The sequence below is a fragment of the Halichoerus grypus genome, chromosome 11 (assembly GCF_964656455.1).
Source record: "Halichoerus grypus chromosome 11, mHalGry1.hap1.1, whole genome shotgun sequence".
In the NCBI taxonomy this organism is placed as follows: domain Eukaryota; kingdom Metazoa; phylum Chordata; class Mammalia; order Carnivora; family Phocidae; genus Halichoerus; species Halichoerus grypus.
Genome location: NC_135722.1, coordinates 46,526,290 through 46,547,445, shown reverse-complemented (window position 1 = coordinate 46,547,445; position 21,156 = coordinate 46,526,290). Strand labels below are relative to the sequence as shown.

The 21,156-nt window shown below is 41.3% G+C and overlaps 1 protein-coding gene and 1 pseudogene across 8 annotated transcripts in view; both read right to left on the bottom strand.

The window, feature by feature from the left end:
- TMEM41B (transmembrane protein 41B) overlaps positions 1 to 18,565 on the bottom strand; it is a 37,921-nt gene extending 19,356 nt beyond the window's left edge. Inside the window, exons 1-5 of one of the 8 annotated variants that reach the window (XM_036068841.2) lie at positions 18,485 to 18,565; positions 18,126 to 18,235; positions 16,013 to 16,042; positions 6,401 to 6,480; positions 5,787 to 5,912 (exon numbers count right to left, since the gene is read on the bottom strand). In XM_036068841.2, coding sequence (XP_035924734.1) covers positions 5,787 to 5,907 — 121 coding nt within the window. In that variant the 5' untranslated portion in view covers positions 5,908 to 5,912; positions 6,401 to 6,480; positions 16,013 to 16,042; positions 18,126 to 18,235; positions 18,485 to 18,565. Of the gene's footprint in view, positions 1 to 5,786; positions 5,913 to 6,030; positions 6,363 to 6,400; positions 6,481 to 11,025; positions 11,068 to 16,012; positions 16,043 to 17,860; positions 18,034 to 18,125; positions 18,460 to 18,484 lie in introns of those variants that run through there. The other 7 variants (XM_078058413.1, XM_078058414.1, XM_036068855.2 and 4 more) reach the window with 7 other exon arrangements.
- Positions 4,248 to 4,328, bottom strand: LOC118520776 (U4 spliceosomal RNA; annotated as a pseudogene).
- Positions 18,566 to 21,156: the final 2,591 nt, after the last annotated feature.

The window sequence follows — 21,156 nt, the reverse complement described above, 5'->3', positions numbered from 1 at the left end:
CCATTTAGATGATCCACCCAGCCTCAAAATTCTTAGACCTTCATTTCTATTCAACTTTAGCCGCCTACTTTCAATGATAAACTAAGTTCTCACATCCCCTGAGACTGCTCTACCTTGGACATTTTAAATCCCAATATGCCATTCCTCGATCACCTTTATTCTCTTCCTGAGCTTACTCCCTCCATTTTCTCCCTTCTGTTGGGCCCCTCACTTTTCTTCCTTCCACGCCCAGCCCGGATTCCACAGTGTATCATCTGAAGCAGCACCTTTGAGTGGAATCCTTACCCTTTTCTTAAATCTAATCAAACCCAAAATCAGGGCTACAAGTTCACCTTCTTCACTAAGATGGCTGAGCACAAAGAGAAAAACCATGAGTGATCCATCATAGAGATCTATGTCTTTGGGAAAACTAACTTAGCCTCATTCCTACTCCCATTTTTTTTAGGTGTCTAACATGAATCAGGTTGAGCCAATTTGATAACAGTGATAGGTTCAAGGACAAGCATTATCTGAGACAGTCTAATCAGAATGAATATCTAGACTTCTATTGGTAGTGCTAGGAAAAAGATTCTCAAAGTTATCAAGGAAGCATTTAATTTACCTGGACCTTCAAGAGAAATCAACCTTAAGGTAAAGCTGACATTAAAGATGTGAAAGAAATCAGATCCTGATATCACTGGGCCACTGTTCCAGACTAAAGCCAGTGAATCCCACTTAATCTATTTTTTAGTTATATAAATCAATCAACTTCCTTTCAGCAAGGGTTTCAATTGTATTTTCTATTGATGATAAACACAAGAATCCTGATACATAATATTTGGGTTGAGACTGGCATCAACAAATTGTACGAATACCTTGACTGATGTCTAGTTGTCAGTTTTAGTCTTAGTTCCCAGTTATCAGTAAGAGCTTCCTTCTTCCTCTAAGTCAGTACCTTGCTCATAACAGATGCTCAGAGAATATGTATTGAACCAAATGAGCAAGGCAGGATCAAGAACAGACATCTGAGAGGGGTTTATTATCCAAGTTTGAACAATATTGTCTTCTAAAAGCAGTAAAACCAACTTTGAGATAATGTTTCTCAAACATTTTTGGCTGCAACCACAATAAGCAACTTTATATCATGAACTGGTACACACAAAATCAATAAAAATAAAAAATAAAATTCAAAGAACACTTATGCCTTACTACATGCAAAGCACTCTATTTTCTCTTCCATTTTTAAAAGTATCTCATCATTACCCAACAAACTGATTTCACACTGCTAACAAGGATGATGACCTCTATATATTGAAAAGCACAGGGGCGCCTGGGTGGCTCAGTCATTAAGCGTCTGCCTTCAGCTCAGGTCACAGTCCCAGGGTCCTGGGATCGAGCCCCGCATCGGGCTCCCCGCTCTGCGGAAAGCCCACTTCTCCCTCTCCCACTCCCCCTGCTTGTGTTCCCTCTCTCGCTGTGTCTCTCTCTGTCAAATAAATAAAATCTTTTAAAAAAAAAAGAAAAGAAAAGAAAAGAAAAGCACAGCCCTACGAGTTCTCTCTTTTTTTTAAAGTTTTTCTTTTTTAGTAATCTCTATGCCCAATGTAGGGTTCGAACTCATGACCCCAAGATCATCAAGAGTCGCACGCTCTCCTGACTGAGCCAGCAAGGCATCCCAGAGTTCTCTTAAATCAAAATGGGAAACTTCTATGACTTGCTAATACATAGATCAGCCAGGACAAATAACAGAGAAGAAAATAAATACCCCGGTCCAGGCACCCTTGCAGATAGATTAGATCAAAAGCCTCTTAAGTGCTTCTACCTCTTGTCTTGTTTCTTGTCATTCCTCATCATTCAAGAATTAGACTTTCAGTGTTATTGCCTTGCTCAAGTCTTCACAGTGGTCCTCAGTCTATAAGGCTAAGATGTGAGACAAGAGACTACAGTCATAGCAAGGGACCCACTAAATGTACAAAACACTGCATGTAGCATGTAAAATACTTCAAACATACACACAATGACAACTATTTGTCAAAGTTAGGTAGGTGTGTCAGTTAAAAAAATACAAATTCATTTAAAGTGTCATGGAATTGGGCGCCTGGGTGGCTCAGTCGTTAAGCGTCTGCCTTCGGCTCAGGTCGTGATCCCAGGGTCCTGGGATCGAGTCCCACATCGGGCTCCCTGCTCTGCGGAAAGCCTGCTTCTCCCTCTCCCACTCCCCCTGTTTGTGTTCCCTCTCTCTCTGTATCTCTCTCTGTCAAATAAATAAATAAAATCTTTAAAAAAAAAAAAGTGTCATGGAATTTATAGGAACATTCTATTACTATGTATTTCTCAATCAAGAGTTACTAAATTTTTTTTTTAAGATTTTATTTATTTGTCAGAGAGAGAGAGAGCACACGCGGGCATAAGCAGGGTGGGTAGCAGGCAGAAGAAGCAGGCTCTCCGCTGAGCAAGGAGCCCGATGCAGGACTCGATCCCAGGACCCTGGGATCATGACCTGAGCAGAAGGCAGACGCTTAACCAACTGAGCCACCCAGGCATCCCATTACTAAATTTTTATCTCTTCTCCAAAACCTGTAATCTTTTTGAATGCCAAGCTAAATACCACCTGCAATTAACAAAAATTGTTTATTGTAATCCAGAATATTGGCTGCTAAGTAGTTACTAATGACATCACATCACCAGCTGATTAATACCAGTAACCAAACTCTTATCACGTAAGGGATCTACAAAATCTTTTGCCCAGAAAATAAATTCCTAACACTAATTAAAGAGAGACAGAGGGGCGCCTGGGTGGCTCAGCCATTAAGCGTCTGCCTTCGGCTCAGGTCATGATCCCAGGGTTCTGGGATCAAGCCCCGCATCAGGCTCCCTGCTCGGCGGAAAACCTGCTTCTCCCTCTCCCACTCCCCCTGCTTGTGTTCCCTCTCTCGCTGTGTCTCTCTCTGTCAAATAAATAAAATCTTAAAAAAAAAAGAGAGAGAGACAGAGACAGAGACAAAAACAGAGAGGCAAAGAAGAAAAAGAAAACACTGGGAATCACTAATTAACAAGATGGATCAAAAAAGTTCCTCTGCATAGCGCTTAAATCCCTGTGTACCAACACCATTTTGACCATGGCCAACCTTATCTCCTACAAAAACAGAAATCCTCCACTCCCAACAAATTAATCTCTTTATTGACATTAAACTTCCAGCTTAATGTTTCCCCCCCCGCCAGAATCCCCTTACCTTCTAACAATCCAAACCCTACTGCTCCATGAAGGCATGCCTTCACATCTCCTTCTATCTTCCTATAGATTTGTAGTCTACAGAAGTCATTTGACAGGGGCAACTGGGTGGCTCAGTCGGTTGAGCATCCGACTCTTGGTTTCAGCTTGGGTCATGGTCTCAGGGTGCTGGGATTGAGCCTCATGTGGGGCTCCACACTCAGCAAGGAGTCTGTTTGGGATTCTCTCTCTCCCTCTGCCCTCCCACCTCCGCTCCCACATGCTCTATTTCTCTCTCTCATAAATAAATAATTTTCTTCAAAAAAAAAAAAAAAATGGCACAGTCAGTTAAGCATCAGACTCTTGGTTTCGGCTCAGGTCGTGATCTCAGGTCATGAGATCAAGCCCCATGTCAGGTTCTCTGTGGAGTCCACTTGAGACTATCTCTCCCTCTGCCCCTCTCTGCCACTCTCTTTCTCTCTCAAGTAAATAAATCTTTAAAAAAAAATTGTCCTGAATGTGTCATCCTAATGATAAAATAAAATAAACAATTATAAAAGCACTTTGGAAGTGTCAAGGTTTTATTTTCTGAATAGCTTTAGGTTAAAACAACAACAAAAATCAGTAATAAACAATTGATGCTACCACAAACCAAATGACAATCTTTAGGGATGCCCTATCTGGAAAATACTTTTTTTTTCCCAAAAGATTTTATTTATTTATTTATTAAGATTTTTTTTTTTTTTAATTTATTTATTTGACAGAGACACACAGCAAGAGAGGGAACACAAGCAGGGGAAGTTGGGGAGGGAGAAGCAGACTTCCCACCGAGCAGGGAGCCCAATGCGGGGCTCGGTCCCAGGACCCTGGGATCATGACTGAGCTGAAGGCAGACACTTAACGACTGAGCCACCCAGGCATCCCTGGAAAATACTTTTTCTGAAAACCCTTGGATTATTGTCACTCTCCATAGCAGCATCTTCAAAACAATGTTCCTTTAATTTAGAGTGGATTTATACTTAGACAATTCATTTCTGAGTTTTTGAGTTATTTGGCCCTACTGGGAAAAGTTTTCAATTAGCAATAATCGCGCCTCAGATAAACCTCATTGGCTAGGATACCGCCACTGCGCAAAGCTTTTTGGCCCTACTGTCTATAAGATGGAGAAATACCCAAATACTATAAAGCTTAAAAAGCCAAATTAGACTGGAGACATTTTAAATTATTTGAAAATAAAATACCATTTTCTGCAGGACACTCTTTTTAAAAAATTTATTCTATTTTAAATTTCAGCTGAATTTTAAACATACGATCTTCATATATATAAATACATGCTTTTAAGTGTGTAATACTTTATTGTTGACTATACTTATAATGTTGCTAGACAATCTTAAAAGACCCTCTCCTTAGCCATCACTAGTGGTGGAACACATCAGTGTAAGCTGAAGACAACTTAATGGACATTTGTTAGGATCTCTTCAAGTTTATGGGCTTTTTAAAAAGCATTTTAAAAGTTTAATCATTTCCACTGTTGAAAAGCAATGAAAAACTCTATGCTAAGATGTAATAAAAGTATTTAGTTTCCAGGTATACTTTCTTTTATTTATTTATTTATTTATTTATTTAAGATTTTATTTATTTATTTGACAGAGAGAGAAAGCACAAGTAGGCAGAGAGGCAGGCAGGGGGAGGAGAAGCAGGCTCCCCGCTGAGCAAGGAGCCCGAAGTGGGGCTCGATCCCAGGACCCTGGGATCATGACCTGAGCCGAAGGCAGACGCTTAACCGACTGAGCCACCCAGGTGCCCCCTTTTTTTTTTTTTTTACTTTCTTTTAAAATAATATTTAAAGTCCTGAAAAATGGCAGAATGGTGTAATGCAAAAAAGCTTGAGAATGAGAGATCTCAGTTACGATAGTAATGGCTAATATTTATTTAGCCTCCACTTCATATAAGCCATTACAATAAATGCTTTACATCAATTATTTTGTATAATGCACATGTTAAGCTAAGCAGATACTATTATTACTAGCATCTTTGTCATCCCCACCGTACAGTTCAGACGCTGAGTTTTGAAAGATAACAAGTCCAAAGTCATAAATGGTACAGCAGGGACTCACACCCAAGTGTTCCTGCCACTTGGAAGTGGCACCGGTACATAGTTAAATCCTTGCTCTTAACTACTACTTGACTAATCTGGCTTTGTGACTTTATGCAAGTTCCATATCCACCCTGGGCCTCAGTTTCCTCAGCGGTAAAAATAAAGCAGGAGTGCTGAAGTTCCTTCCAGTTCTGTCTAGCTTCAATATTGTCAACCTTACATCCTCCCTGAGCTTCAAACAAGCCAGTGTCATTAGTTCTTTTATTGAATTCAACTACAACAGCATTTACGACGCACCTCCTTAGGTGTCCGGCCTTGTGATGGGCAGCAGCTCAAGCCCAGGTCCCCCACCCTCTCTGCTCCCGCGCCCCTGGGTGCCAGCAGGGCCCCTTCCCCTCGCAAATCCCCGGGGCCAACTGAGGTCTTTTCCACCCCGAAGCCCCTCCAGCACACTCCCGCCTCTGGGCCAGCCCCAGCTCTGGTTCCGGTTCTACTCACCCTTCAGGTGGTCTCCGCTGCTCTGCGCCGTGACACCCCGCGTGCCCGCTGCCCTGTCCCCCACAGGGGTCGTGTGGAGTGCCCCCGTCTGCGATCGTTCAGAGACTCTGCCTTTCGCCATGGCTGCTGCAGGGAAGGTGGAGGAAGAGGGGTGATGCCGCCCCCCTTAACAACAACTCTGCCGCAGGCTCCTTACAACACCCAGGGGCCACAGCCACAGCCACTTCCGGGGCGACCACCTCACCTGAGACGACCTCAGCCCCGCGAGCACAGCGACGCTCCGCTGAAACCTACAGCGCCCACTCAGACTAGGCTCCGCCCCGCACCGCCCCCAAGCCTCGCGCGCTCACGCTCGCCCAGTAACCGCGAGACAAGTCAGGGTCCCGGCCCTCCCCATTCACTGTCCCGCCCCTCCTCGCGACTGCAGGGAGCATGCGCAGTCGCGGCACCGGCGTCCCTTGGTGTGGCGCAGGACGCAGGCGCCTAATGCGCAGCTTTAATTATCCGGAAGTGCGGTCCCTGAGACTTCAAACCCTTTGTCCCGGCCGCCGGAAGTGCCCGCGAGTGATTAGTTGGCGTTTCGCGGCGAATGCTGATTCAACTTCAACAGTTACCCAAGCTGCTGTCTTCGCTCTGGTGGGTCTAGGTGATGTCTGATCTGAAGATGTTGGAAAATATACAGCCTGAGTCGAACCTACCGAGTTTAAGGAAAGTTAAGGCTCAGAGAGGAGCTATAACCTGTGAAGGTCACAGGGTGGCAGAAATGGGTTTAGAAACTTTGTTCATCACCCTGCCGCCCCTCACTAGTAAACCCAGGTCAGCTCATTTAGCTTTTCCTTTGGCTCAGCCCAAATGTGCCGTTTTTGACTGTTAACTTTTTCCACTCTGAAATCTCGGAGCAGTATTTAACTTACTCATTGGTGAGTGTATTGGAATTCCCTCTTGAAAGCAACTTGGCAGTCTGTATAAAAATACTGTGTTCCTCTCCAGTAATTACATTTCTAGGAAACTGTTCCATGGAAATGAGAATACAGAGGGAGTTATTCCTAACAGCATTATTTATTAGTATAATGGTAAATTATAAAACCCAACACCTAAAGAATGGTTGAGTAAATTATGAGAGATTATTCAAGGGAACTGTTTTATGTACACAACCTCTGCCTACTTATATTAAGACCTTCAGGGATCGCTCTAAGAGGTAGCTCCCCATTTTATTAACTTCATGGTCGTCATTAAAAGCAGTAATTATTTGGATTCTTTGTTTACTTGTTCATTGTCTGCCACCTCTACAATGTGGGCTCTACTAAGGTAGGATCTTTTTGTTCACCATTGTATCCCCCAGCAGCTGACAGAGTGCCAACACCTTAAGTAGGCATTCAATAAATTTACTACTAAATTTTCAACCATAGGAAGTGATATTTATGAAGAGACTAATAATGTGGGCAATACTTATTCAAAAATAAAATCAAAGAAGTATAAAAAACAAAAATATTACATAAGCATGTAAATTTATATTTTTAGGATAAAGTCTTTTGTTTTTATTTTTTTAATGTAAACTCTGTGCCCAACTTGGGGCTCAAACTCAGGACCCCATGAAAAGTCACATGCTCCACCAACTGAGCCAGCCAGACACCCCACCAGGATAGAGAAAATCTTCAGTAAAACAAAAGTACTTTTAAACATTTGATATATTTTACTACATAAAAAAAAGTAAGTATAACAACAACAACAACAAAAAAAAAAACCTTCCAAACCTAGGAATAGACAGTAAAGATATTGCCACATATATAAGAATTACTACAAACTGGGCTTCTGGCTGACTCAGTTGGTAGAGTATGTATGTGACTCTTGATCTTGGGATCATGAGTTCCAGCCCCACGTTGGGTGCAGAGATTAATTAATTTTTAAAAAATTTTTAAAGAATTACTACAAATCAATAAGAAAAGCACAACTCAACAGAAAAACGAATAAAGGATATGAATAGTCAGTTCACAGAAGAAAAAATTAAATAGCCAACAAATTAGGAAAAGATGAACAACCTCATTAATACAATATGATAACACTGACTGAGAGGTACATAGAATGCAATAGCAATAGAGAGGGGTATCTAAATTAGAGTGGGTTGCTCTAAAGGTCTCCTAGGTAGATTGATTCTTAAGCTGATTTAAAGGATGAGTAGGAATTAACAAAGGGGAAGGAAACCTTTGCAAAGCCTAGAAGCTACTGCTAATCTTTGAAAAATAAGTGGAGGGGCGCCTGGGTGGCTCAGTCGTTAAGCGTCTGTCTTCGGCTCAGGTCATGATCCCAGGGTCCTGGGATTGAGCCCTGCATCAGGCTCCCTGCTTGGCGGGAAGCCTGCTTCTGCCTCTCCCACTCCCCCTGCTTGTGTTCCCTCTCTTACTATGTCTCTCTCTGTCAAATAAATAAATAAAATCTTAAAAAAAGAAAAATGGAAACAAAGAGTATGAGAATGGAAAGAAATGAGATGAGGGAGATAAGACAAAGGACTTGTCACAAAATGCTAGAAGTTTGAACTTAATCCTCAAAGATACCTGGTCATTGACTGGAGAGGGACATACTAGGATTTGTATTTACAAAATTTATTCTGACTTCTCAGTGATAGAATTGAGGCGTGCCCCCGTAGCAGAAGGAAGGTAAGAAATTATTATAAACCTGGCCTGACCCAGAGTAATGGACAGGAAACAAAGATCTGACATCAGATATAAGATGATGTATGAGAAAAACTACTTTTAAACTTTTATTATATTAATTACATTAGTAAATACATAGTCATTCCAGAAAAATCAAAAAGCAAGCTATCAGAAAAACAAAAATCATATACTGTCATCCATAGATAATCATGATATTTGGGATTTATCCTTCTGGAATATTAGAAATGTTAAGGAAGTAGAACCTAGGGTCATGCCCTAATTAGACAAGGATACTAGGTAAGAGGGAAGAGACTAGTGTTTAGAGAGTTTCTGATTTAGGAGGCTGAGGGGAATATTTGTCACTAAGAGACTAGAGGAGGAGGAGTCAGATTGGAAGGAAAGGTGCTGAATTTTGTTTTGGATACCCTCTATCTAAATTTTCTCACTTCCTGACTTCTTCCACCTTTTCTCAGCTAAAACTGCTCTCATTAATGGTTACCAGTGGGTTTCTTTTCACTGGATTCAGTGGTTAGTTTTTAGTCATTTGCCACCTCTCTGCATTGCTTAATACATTAACTGCTTCCTCCTTCACGGTTTCCATGACAACTCTAATTTAGTAGACTCTGGGAGGTGATTCTTTTTCCCACCTCTTAAATGCTGGTTATTTCCCCCAAGATAGTCACTCTCTTCTCAGTCTACAAACTTTTTCTAGGCAATCTTGGCCATGACTTCAGCAACCACTAATGCATGCATAGAGGACAAATAAATGTTTATCTCTAACACCAGAATGATACATATAAAGCTTTTTTATACCAGGGTGTAGCACACACAAACACTTCAAACTCAGAACATCCAAATCTGAAATCAATATCTCACCTCCCAAACTTTATCCACTCTCTATATTCACAATCTTGGGAGATGATACCATCAGCTCCCCTTGTGCTCAAGCCAGAAACCCAAGAATTCTCATTTTACATTCATTAAATTCAACTTGTTTTTTTGTTTTTGTTTTGTTCTGTTTTGTTTTTGAGAGAGGGAGGGAGGGAGTGGGGGAGGGGCAGAGGGAGAAGAAGAAAGAATCTTCAACAGGCTCCAAATCCAGCCTGACATGGGGTGCAATCTCACAACCCTGAGGTCATGACCTGAGCCGAAATCAAGAGTCAGACACTTAACTGATTGAGCCACCCAGACACCGCTCAACTTGTTGAATGAATGAGTGAATGAATGAATGAATTCCTCTTGTCTTTCACACTCACATCCAGTCAGACTCTTGGTCTAGTCAGATCTCCATCTCCTTACCCACTTCATTCAGATCTCATGATATCTCTTCTCATTTGCCTCTAAGCTATTTTCCATATTACCGCTAGAGTAGTCTCTAAGAGGTAATCTTGAAGCCATTCATGATCTGAAACAAGCTCAAATGGTCTAGCTGACTCGGATTCCAACATGAATAAACACATCAGTGAATAAAAGAAACCATTCTGAACTACATGTATCCTGAACATACCATATTCATTTGTGCTACTGTGCCCTTGCATAAGTTATCCCTCTGCCTTAAATGTCTTCTCCCCAGTGTTTCCCTATGATCAATTACTGCTTATCTTTGAAGAGTTTCTCTAAGGATACCAGTCCTGATAGGTACTTCCTCTCCTGGACTTCCTCTATTTTAGCAATTATCTAATTATTTTCTAATTGTTTACTTATCTGCCACCGGACTATGACCACCCTTTGGTGATCCAGCACAGTGCCTTTTTCAATATGTTTTTACACAATGAATGCTTTTGAGATACATGAAAACTCTCCAATTATCACTAGATAATTAAATGTACAAGTCTGTTGCTCAGCAGAGATTAAACAAAGGCTGATGGTGAAAATATTGATACTTTTTTGAAAAAAGAAAGACTGAAGATGGTAGACCTGCACCAGCAGATATAAAAAATATTATAAAGCTATAGTAATTAAAACAAGGGTATACGGGGGCAGGAAAAAAGTAAGTAAATAAATGAGATCAAATAAACTTATATAATTACAAGGATTAGTATATGCTAAAGGAAGCATTTTAAGTCAGAAAAAAAAAAAAAAGATTACTCAGGGCACCTGGCTGGCTCACTCAGTGGACCATGAGACTCTTGATCTTAGGGTTGTGAGTTTGACCCCTGCATTGGGTGTGGAGATTACTTAAAAATAAAATCTTAAAAGAGAGATTATTCAACAAATGGTACTGGGATATTTAACCAATTTTTTAAAAGTCAGATACCTGTCATACTATATACAAAATTAATTATCAAATAATTTTATTTTTTTTAAGATTTATTTATTTATTTTAGAGAGAAAAAGAGAGTGTGTGCATAAGCAGGGTTGGGGAGCAGCAGAGGGAGAGAATCCCAAGCAGACTCCTTGGTGAGTGCAGAGTCCGACATAGAGCTAGAGCTCACAACCCTGAGCTCATGACCTGAGCCAAAACCAAGAGTTGGACACAACTGACTGAGCCACCCAGGTGCCCCTATCAAACAATTTTAAAGCTTTGAATTTAATGAACAAAACTATGAAAGTACTGGAAGATAAAATAGAAAAAATGTTTTTGTTACCTTGAGCAAAAAGACCTTGCTTAGTATAACCAACAGGGAAGCCTCTGATTTTACCCTCATGCAACCCTTAAAAACAGAATATAGGGGGCACCTGGGTGGCTCAGTTGGTTAAGCGACTGCCTTCGGCTCAGGTCATGGTCCTGGAGTCCCGGGATCGAGTCCCGCATCGGGCTCCCTGCTCGGCAGGGAGTCTGCTTCTCCCTCTGACCCTCCCCCCTCTCATATGCTCTCTCTCTCTCTCATTCTCTCTCTCATAAATAAATAAAATTAAAAAAAAAAAAAAAAAAAAAAAACAGAATATAGCACTTTGTCACACACCCAAAAGAAAATCTGTACAAAACAATAATAAACAACATAGAGTTTACTGAGTTGTTTGTTTTTGTTTTTTTAAGTAGGCTTCTTGCCCAAAGTGGGGCTTGAACTCATGACCCTGAGGTCAAGAGTCACATGCTCTGGGACACCTGGGTGGCTCAGTTGGTTTAGCATCTGCCTTTGATTCAGGTCATGATCCCAGGTCCTTGGATCAACTCCCGCATCAGGCTCCTTGTTCGTCGGGGAGCCTGCTTCTCCCTCTGCCTGCTTCTCCCTCTGCCTGCCGCTCCCCTTGCTTGTGCTCGCTCTCTGTCTCTTTATGACAAACAAATAAATTAAATTAATTTAAAAAGAAGATAGGAGCACCTGGCTGGCTCAATCCTTTAAGCCACTGACTCAGTTTCGTTTCGGGTCATGATTTCAGGGTCCTGGGATAGAACCCTGAGTCTGGCTCCACACTCAGCACAGAGTCTGCTTGAAGATTCTCTCTCTTTCTCCCTCTGCCCCTCCCTCCAATCTCTCTCTCCCTCTCTCTAAGATAAATAAATCTTGAAAAAATGTATTTACTAAATAAATAAAAAGAAAATCAAATTCTATAGCATGGAATCCACCATGTTCAGCCTATAATCTAAAATTACTAAACATTCAGGTGCCTGGGTGGCTCAGTCTGTTAAGCTTCTAACTCTTGATTTCGGCTCAGGTCATGATCTCAGAGTTATGAGATGGAGCCCCACAGCAGGTCCCACACTCAATGGGGAGTCTGCTTGAGATTCTCTCTCCCTCTCCTCTGCCCCTTCCCCTGTTCATAATCTCTCTCAAATAAATAAATAAATAAATATATATATATATATTTTAAAAGATTTTATTTATCCATTTGACAGAGAGAGACACAGCGAGAGAGGGAACACAAGCAGGGGGAGTGGGAGAGGGAGAAGCAGGCTTCCCGCCGAGCAGGGAGCCCGATGCGGGGCTCGATCCCAGGACCCCGGGATCATGACCTGAGCTGAAGGCAGACGCTCAACAACTAAGCCACCTAGGTGCCGCCTAAATATATATATTTTTAAAAATTTTTTAGATAGGGGCGCCTGGGTGGCTCAGTCGTTAAGCGTCTGCCTTCAGCTCAGGTCATGATCCCGGGGTCCTGGGATCGAGCCCCGCATCGGGCTCCCTGCTCGGTGGGAAGCCTGCTTCTCCCTCTCCCACTCCCCCTGCTTGTGTTCCCTCTCTCGCTGTGTCTCTCTCTGTCAAATGGATAAATAAAATCTTTTAAAAATAATAAAAAATAAAAAATTTCAAATAAATAAATAAAATTACTAGATAGTCAAAACAGGAAAAGGTGATCCATAATCAGAAGAAAAATTAATCAATAGAGACCCCCCCCAAAAAACAGAGACCCAGAAATGACTCCTTTTAAAAGCTATCATTAAATGTTCAAGGACTTAAAGGAAACCATGAGCATAGCATAGTAAGGGAACAAATGAGAAATATCAATTAAGAAATGTAACCCATAAAACAGAGCAAAATAAAAATTCTGGAACTAAAAAATGCGATATCTGATATGAAAAAAATCATTAGATTGATTTAACATCAGATCAGACACCATACAAGAAAAAAACAGTGACCTTAAAGACAGGGCAAAAGAATCTCTTCAAACTATAGCACAGAAAGAAAAAGGCTGAGTCTAACATAAGCCTAATTAGAACTTTTGAAAGAAAGAAGAAAAAAATAAGGTATGTGAAGTACTTTAAGAAATAATGGCCAAAATTTGTATAGATTTGTTGAAAAAAATAACCCCAAAGATCAAAAAGTTAATTGAACTCCAATGGGATAAACACAAAGAAAAATACAGTTAGGTGTATCATATTGATACAGCCAAAGATAAACAGAAAATCTGCCAGAGGGGGGTTGGGGGAAAAGACACATTTCATTCAGGGGAACAGCATAAAAATTAACATGGGCTTCTTATAAAACATAAAACATAATGCAAGTAAGAAGAAAATGGAACAAATTTCTTTAAAGTGCTTAAAGAAGAGCGACTGGGTGGCTCAGTTGTTAAGCGTCTGCCTTCGGCTCGGGTCATGATCCCAGGCTCCTGAGATCAAGTCCCACATCAGGCTCCCTGCTAGGTGGGAAGCCGGCTTCTCCTTCTCCCACTCCTCTTGCTTGTGTTCCCTCTCTCATTGTCTCTCTCTCTGTCAAATAAATAAAATCTTTAAAAAATAATAAAAAAATAAAATGCTTAAAGAAAATAAAAACAAAACTGTGGACTGAAATTTTAAATCCAGCGGAAATATCTTAAAATATAAAGGTAAAAGGATATTTCAGATAAACAAAAACTATAAGATTTGTCATCAGCTGACTTGGAACATAAATGTTGAAGGAAAATGATGGCAGAGGGGAACGCAGATCTACAGAGGAATGGAGAGTGCCCCTAATGGTAAACACAGGTAACTAGAAAAGAACTTTTTCCCCATTATATAATTTTTAGAAGGTAATTGGCAATCATACATTATTGGTGGGAGTGTTCAATGGTACAACCACTTTGGAAAAAGTTTAGGCAACTTCTTATAAAACTAAATAAATACCTACCTTATGACCCCTCAATGACACTCTTAGGTATTCACCCATCAGAACTGAAAATAAATGTCTACAAAAATACTTTAACACAAATATTCACAGCAGCTATAATCACAATAGCTGAAATCACTAGAAACAAGTGGTATGAGGACAGTGTCCTTGAAGTGGGGTGGACTGGCAGAGGGTGTCAGAGCCCAGACAGAATGAGGAAGCCGGTTTGGCATAGAGGTTTAAAACCCAGGCAAGTGAAGAGAGTGTCTTTACAGAAAGGCAGCCCACTGTGGTATTTCAGAGCCCAAGCCAGGTGTGTCAGAGGTCCCCAAGACCACCCCCATTTTCAATGATTAACTAGAAGGACTCAGCACAGTCATACTCATGGCTAGGATTTATTACAGCAAAATGATATGAACCAAAATCAGCAAAGGGAAAGGCACATGGGGCCAAGCCCAAAGGAAACTAGGCACAAGCTTCTGAGAGTTCTCTCTCCCAGTGGAATCATAGAGAACATGCTTAATTCTTCCAGCAACAAATTGTGACAACATGTATGAAATGTCTACCGGGGAAGCTTATTAGAGACTCAGTGCCCAAAGTTTTTGTGGAAGTTGGTCACATAGGCACTCTATGCCTACCCAGGATTCCAGATAAGCACAAGGAAAGCAGTTGTTCAGTATAAACCATGCCATTTATACAAACGGTTTGTACATAATGAGCCACCCTTATCAGTATGGGAATGGTGAAACCCTCCTGAAATCCAGCTTACCAGACATTAGCCATGGGCCAACCTTGCAAGCAGGCTCTTTTAAGGATAGCAGTCTCAGGCCTGCTATATTAACTCTGCTCATCAGGTGACAAGTGTATCCCCCAGAAGGGGCAGCTCAAAGCAGGTTTTCAAAGCCAAAGGAGGATGAGGAGAGTTTCCCCACAGGAGGCAATGATGGCACTAGCCTGGTACCAGGAGTCAGAGGCAAAACTGAGTGAAAGTGCATCCATGCAGGATGACCTAGTACAAGGTGTTGGTTGGAGTTCAAGTGAGATGAGGTGGGCATCCACACAGGAGAGAGAGGGGTACAGAATAAGGGATTGGTTACAAACTAGTAGATTGGTAAAAAGAGAAAAAAAAAGTGACAATATTAGGGATCATAGAAGCCTGGATTTTCTTTCTTTTTTAAAAGATTTTATTTATTTATTTGAAAGTGAGAGAGAGCAAGAGAAAGCATGAACAGGGTGAAGGGCAGAGGGAGAAGCAGACTCCCGCTGAGCAGGGAGCCCAACGTGGGACTTGATTCTGGGACTCTGGGATCATGACCTGAGCCAAAGGCAGATGCTTAACCGACTGAGCCACCCAGGCACCCGAAGCCTGGATTTTCTTACCACCAGTAGAGTTAGAAACATGGAAAGGAAGAAAAGTGGAATGAAACCCATAATGTTGGATTGAAATTGGAAGTATCAGTGTGAAATCATGGTTTTCAAAACAAAAATAGATTATAGATGGATAGATCAATAGATGATGGATCAATGTAGGAATGAATATAAATGTAAATGAGTATGACCACTAAAAAGGTCTCGTTGCAAGAGTGCCTGACTGGCTCAGTCGGTAGAGCATACGATTTTTGATCTTGGGGTCGTGAGTTTGAGCCCCATGCTGGGCACAGAGTTTACTTTAAAAAAAGATAATAAAATAAAAAATAAAAGAGCCTGGGGGCAATGACACCCCAAAAACAAATTTACTTAGTGTCAAGATCTTGGTTCTAACTAATATTCTTGGAGAAATGGCTGATTACAAGGTTGGGGCATAGAAAAATACAAGAGAAGACTGGAACATCTTGTGCAAGAAGCAAGGAAGTGCTCAAAGAAATACAGGGACATAGTAAAAGGATTTAAGAGCAAGCTCGAAGGGGCTCCAATGACGAATTCGGGTATAATGTGAGCTGCAAAATAAATAATGATATTAACAGACCATATTGCTCATTGGATAAAATATGAAATTATGAAATTATATCAATAAAAATGAATAAATTAAAATTTTGATTAAAATAGAATATATAGTTTCAAGATATAATAAAATATGATTAACTACAAAAGGAAAAAGTAACTTTACCTATCATATCAACAACTGCTGGTAACAATTCTGAAAGAAATAAATACAAATCACAATTATAGTTGAAGATTTCATCACTCATCTCTCAGTAATTAACAAAACAAGTAGATCCTGATTATGACATTGGTTATGTGAATCTGTATCTTTGTTAAAATTCATAAAAAACACTGCAAAAACTCAATTATACTGTAGGATAATTTTTTTTTTTTTTAGTTTTAAGTAGGCTCCATGCCCAATGTGGGGGCTCAAACTCACAACCCTGAGATAAAGAGTCGCACGCTCTACCAACTGAGCCAGCCAGGCGCCGCACTATAGGATAATTATTTTAATAAAGTAAAAATAATATATACATATATATTAGAAAGAGTGGCAGAAAGGGGTGCCTGGCTGGCTCAGTCATTAAGCGTCTGCCTTTGGCTCAGGTCATAATCCCAGGGTCCTGGGATCGAGCCCTGCATCGGGCTCCCTGCTCAGCGGGAAGCCTGCTTCTCCCTCTCCCACTCCCCCTGCTTATGTTCCCTCTCTCGCTGTGTCTCTCTCTGTCAAATAAATAAATAAAATCTTTAAAAAAAAAAAGTGGCAGAGTAAATTAATAACCTAATTCTACACCTTAAGGAACTAGAAAAAGAAGAGCAAACTGAACCCACAGCTAGTAGTAGAAAGAGAATAATGGAGTGGGGACAGAAACAATAGATAACAGGAAAACAATATAAGGAAAATCAACAAAAACAAAAGCTGGTTCTTTTTTTGTTTTTTTAAGATTTTATTTATTTATTTGACAGAGAGAGAGAGCACGAGAGCAGGAACACAAGCAGGGGGAGTGGGAGAGGGAGAAGCAGGCTTCCCGCCGAGCAGGGAGCCCGATGCAGGGCTTGAACCCAGGACTCTGGGATCGTGACCTGAGCCGAAGGCAGACGCTTAACCAACTGAGCCACCCAGGTGCCCCCAAAAGCTGGTTCTTTAAAAAGATCAACAAAATTGACCAACTTTACCTAGGTCGACTGAAGTATAGAGTGAGTATAAAATTTATATATATACTAAAAAATTTTTAGTATAAAATTACTAAAATAAGGGAAGAAAGTAGAACATTACTACAGATTTTACAGAAATAAAAGGATTATAAAAGAATATAATGGGGGCGCCTGGGTGGCTCAGTCGTTAAGCGTCTGCCTTCAGATCAGGTCATGATTCCAGGTCCTGGGATCGAGCCCCGCATCGGGTTCCCTGCTAGGCGGGAAGCCTGCTTCTTCCTCTCCTACTCCCCCTGCTTGTATTCCCTCTCTTGCTGTGTCTCTCTCTGTCAAATAAATAAATAAAATCTTTAAAAAAAAAAAAAAAGAATATTATGAACAGTTCCCTTCAGGGAAAAGAACCGGATGGCAGGGAACAGTGAAATTTAATATTTCAATTTTGTCCTGTGTGCATGAATAATATATTTAACTAATAACAACAAACTTCTGAGCATGAGAACAGATCAAAAAAAAAAAATCTATTAAAGCATAAATTATTTGTCTGTATTTTTCCAAAGCTTTTGCAATAAGCTTGTGTTACTTTCATGCTGGAAATAAAAATGATTTTTAGGGGCACCTGGGTGGCTCAGTTGGTTAAGCCGCTGCCTTCGGCTCAGGTCATGATCCCAGGGTCCTGGGATCGAGCCCCGCATTGGGCTCCCTGCTCAGCAGGGAGTCTGCTTCTCCCTCTCCCTCTGCTGCTCTCCCTGCTTGTGCTCTCTCTGTGTCAAATACATAAATGAAATCTTTAAAAAAAAAAAAAAAGGAAATAAAAATGATTTTTAAATGTTTGTAATGTCAGTGTGCATACAATTTTGGCTGTGTTTCTTTAACTTACTATTATATCGGGGTGCCCGGGTGGCTCAGTTGTTAAGCATCTGGCCTTCGGCTCACGTCATGATCCCAGGCTCCTGGGATCGAGCCCCACTTCGGGCTCCCTGCTCAGCGGGAAGCTTGCTTCTCCCTCTCCCACTCCCCCTGCTTGTGTTCCATCTCTCTCTGTGTCTCTCTCTGTCAAATAAATAAATAAAATCTTTAAAAATAAATTAATTAATTAAATTTAATTTAATTAAAAAAAAACTTGCTATCATATCAAGTCTTACCTCTTCTTTGGCTAGAGGAATTCAGTGAAAACAGCATCTTCTCCTTGGCTGTGAGCAGGAACTCGAACCCCCAAGCTTTGCATTACCAGGTGAGGAGACCTCAGTCTGAACTGGGAATGGAAGCAGTTTAGAAACAAAAAGAAGAGTGGTTTCTCAGGGAGCCCAAAGAAGGAGTCCTAAAAATAGATTGGAATGTGGTGACTGGACTCAGGCATTTAGAACTAATTTTTAAGTCCCAGTGTTCAGGCAGCTGTCAGACAGGGCAAGCCAGAAGCCAGTGGGATCAGCTCCCTGGAAACCAGCTGGTGAAGCTGGAAAGAAGAAGCAGACAATGAATGTGAGGTAGGCAGGGTCAGCACCTTCGAATACTGGCACAGCAGCGAGTTCTGTCCCCAGACTGGGTGGGGAAAGGCCTGGGCTCCGGTCAAGAGCAACCAGCCAGGTCAAACTCTCTGAACTGACATCACTATCCTGCCCAAAGAATGCAGGCAGCTCAGACTGCCTTTTCATTTGTGCTGGGTGAAGAGAGTGCAGAATGAGTCCAAATGGTTCTAGGCTTCGAGGCTTGGCCCTCTGGCCCACTTCCCTCAGTGCCATTTGCCTAAGCCAGTAAAGAATCCAGGCCTCTAAAGAGTCAAGAGTATCTGAACATATCAGAATAACTTTTTATTTCTAAAAAGTATTTTTTTTCCATAAGACATGTCATCAATCATCACTATATTGTATGGCATGTTTGTGTGGATTTTGTTTTGTTTTGTGTTGTGTTGTGTTGCTTCCCCAGCTGGAATGGAAGTTTCACGAGGACAGGGGACTTATTCTGCTTCATTCATTGCTGTGTTCTCAGAGCTCAGAAGAGTGGCACAAATAGAGGCTCAGAAGATTTTTGTTGGGATACAGAAAAGTATCATGGCCAAAAGCTTGTCACAAAAAGTTCAAATAATACAGTTCAAAAGGAAAAATTAAGGGTCCTTGTCCATATCTCAATCTAATTCTAGTCCCTGAAGATAACCTTTATAACACTTCTGTGTGTATGATACTAATCCTAGAAAAATCTGTCTTGTTCATTTCTGTACCTCTTAGGCAGACCACAGTGCCTGGCACTGAAATACTTGATAAAAACTAGTTGAAAATCCACTGAATGAGTTATAAGCAGTCTTAGGGTTGGGGTGGGGTGACAAAAAAGGTTTGGCAGCTACAGGCTATTTCCCCAACCAAGTTAGGGTGAGTTTCTTTAATTAGGTATTCATCCATACATCACAAGCATCAAGGAGAGTGCTGAGCACTCTCTACCAATTATTTATTAAGCACTGACTCAATGACCCACCCTTATACTGTGGAGAGAAATTTGATTCTCTAGCCTGCAACACTACTTTGGGCTTCCTTGCATAAGACTCTTTGCCCTATTAAACTGGTCCAGTGCCTTCATACCAGAGCATGTTGGCCCCAGGGCAGAACTCCCATCCCAAGGGGCTCTCTATGTCTCTTGACTGTTGGCGAGACAAAATGAGAAGCCCCTCCCATAGGCCAGCAGACACAGACACCCATGCTCATGCCCAGCCTGTCTGGATGGAACGCTGCCCAGTTAGATCCTCTGAGCGACAGAGATCTGTCAGCACCTCTTTGTGAGGATGTCTCAGGGGATTTGTCTGAGTGCCAGCTTCTCTGTGGAAAATGCAGTCAAAGCCAGAAAAAACCAGCAACTCAGCCACACTGAAAATACAATATTGAAGCATTATGCTGGAATGTGGCAATTTACAGCTGCCACACCAGACTCACTAAGTGAAATCACATTTTGTGCCAGATTTCCAAAGACATAATCACATGAAAACTATTTTTATTGCCTTGGTGCATGGTTAAAAGGAGTTTACCACAGGGACGCCTGGGTGGCTCAGTCGTTAAGCGTCTACCTTCGGCTCAGGTCATGATCCCAGGGTCCTGGGATCGAGCCCCACATCGGGCTCCCTGCTCTGCGGGAAGCCTGCTTCTCCCTCTCCCACTCCCCCTGCTTGTGTTCCCTCTCTCGCTGTGTCTCTCTCTGTCAAATAAATAAATAAAATCTTTAAAAAAAAAAAAAGGAGTTTACCACAAATATAAGAAAGTCATATACTATAAGATCTCTGTTGAGCATAAATACAGAGAGCAAAGTGGCTGTTTTCTTTTTTTTTAAGATTTTATTTATTTATTTATTTGAGAGAGAGAGAGAGAACACAAGCAGGTGGAGCAGCAGAGGGAGAGGGAGAAGCAGGATCCCTGCTGAGCAGAGAGCCCGACGATGTGGGGCTTGATCCCAGGACCCTTGGATCATGACCTGAGCTGAAGGCAGATGCTTAACCAAATGAGCCACTCAGGCATCCCAAAGTGGCTGTTTTCTACTTCAAGAAACATTTAATTATAAATAAAGGGATGCATTAAGCAAGGAAGAATGACTTAGGGTGGATTCCTTGCTAGTTAATAATGTCACTGAATCAACAAAACTAAATCAAATCCTAGAATTCACCTTCGTTACAGAAAAGCTTCTCAGTAGGTATGGGCTACAATTTGGGCTTCAATTCACATTTACTTTCTTCCTGACTCCTGCTTATTTCCTACCAATTCTTTTAACTTCCAGAAGTTAAACAAAATCTTCCCATCTTACACTGTACTTGCTGTTGGGTTCTCGTCAGTGAGGGTGGGGGGGATGGAGAGAAGACTCATATTCTCAGTATCTAAAACATTAAAATTGCCAAAAAATTCCCAGGCCCTTGCACCTGCTAGTTCCTTGGTTTGAGGGGCTCTTTTCTCAAATCTTTGAGTGGCCACCTCCTCATCATTCAGGTTTCAATCAAATGTCGGTCCTCCATGACTGTCCTATTTAACAACAAATGCCCTCTTCCATTCACTCTGTTTCACGGCACTTAGTCTTATTGTCCTCATATCACATCATCTGAAATTATATTATTGATCTGATTATTGTCTGTTTCCCTAGGTAAGACCTAAGCATCATGAAAGAAAACACTTTGTCTGCCTTGGTGACCACAGTATTCTAGCACTG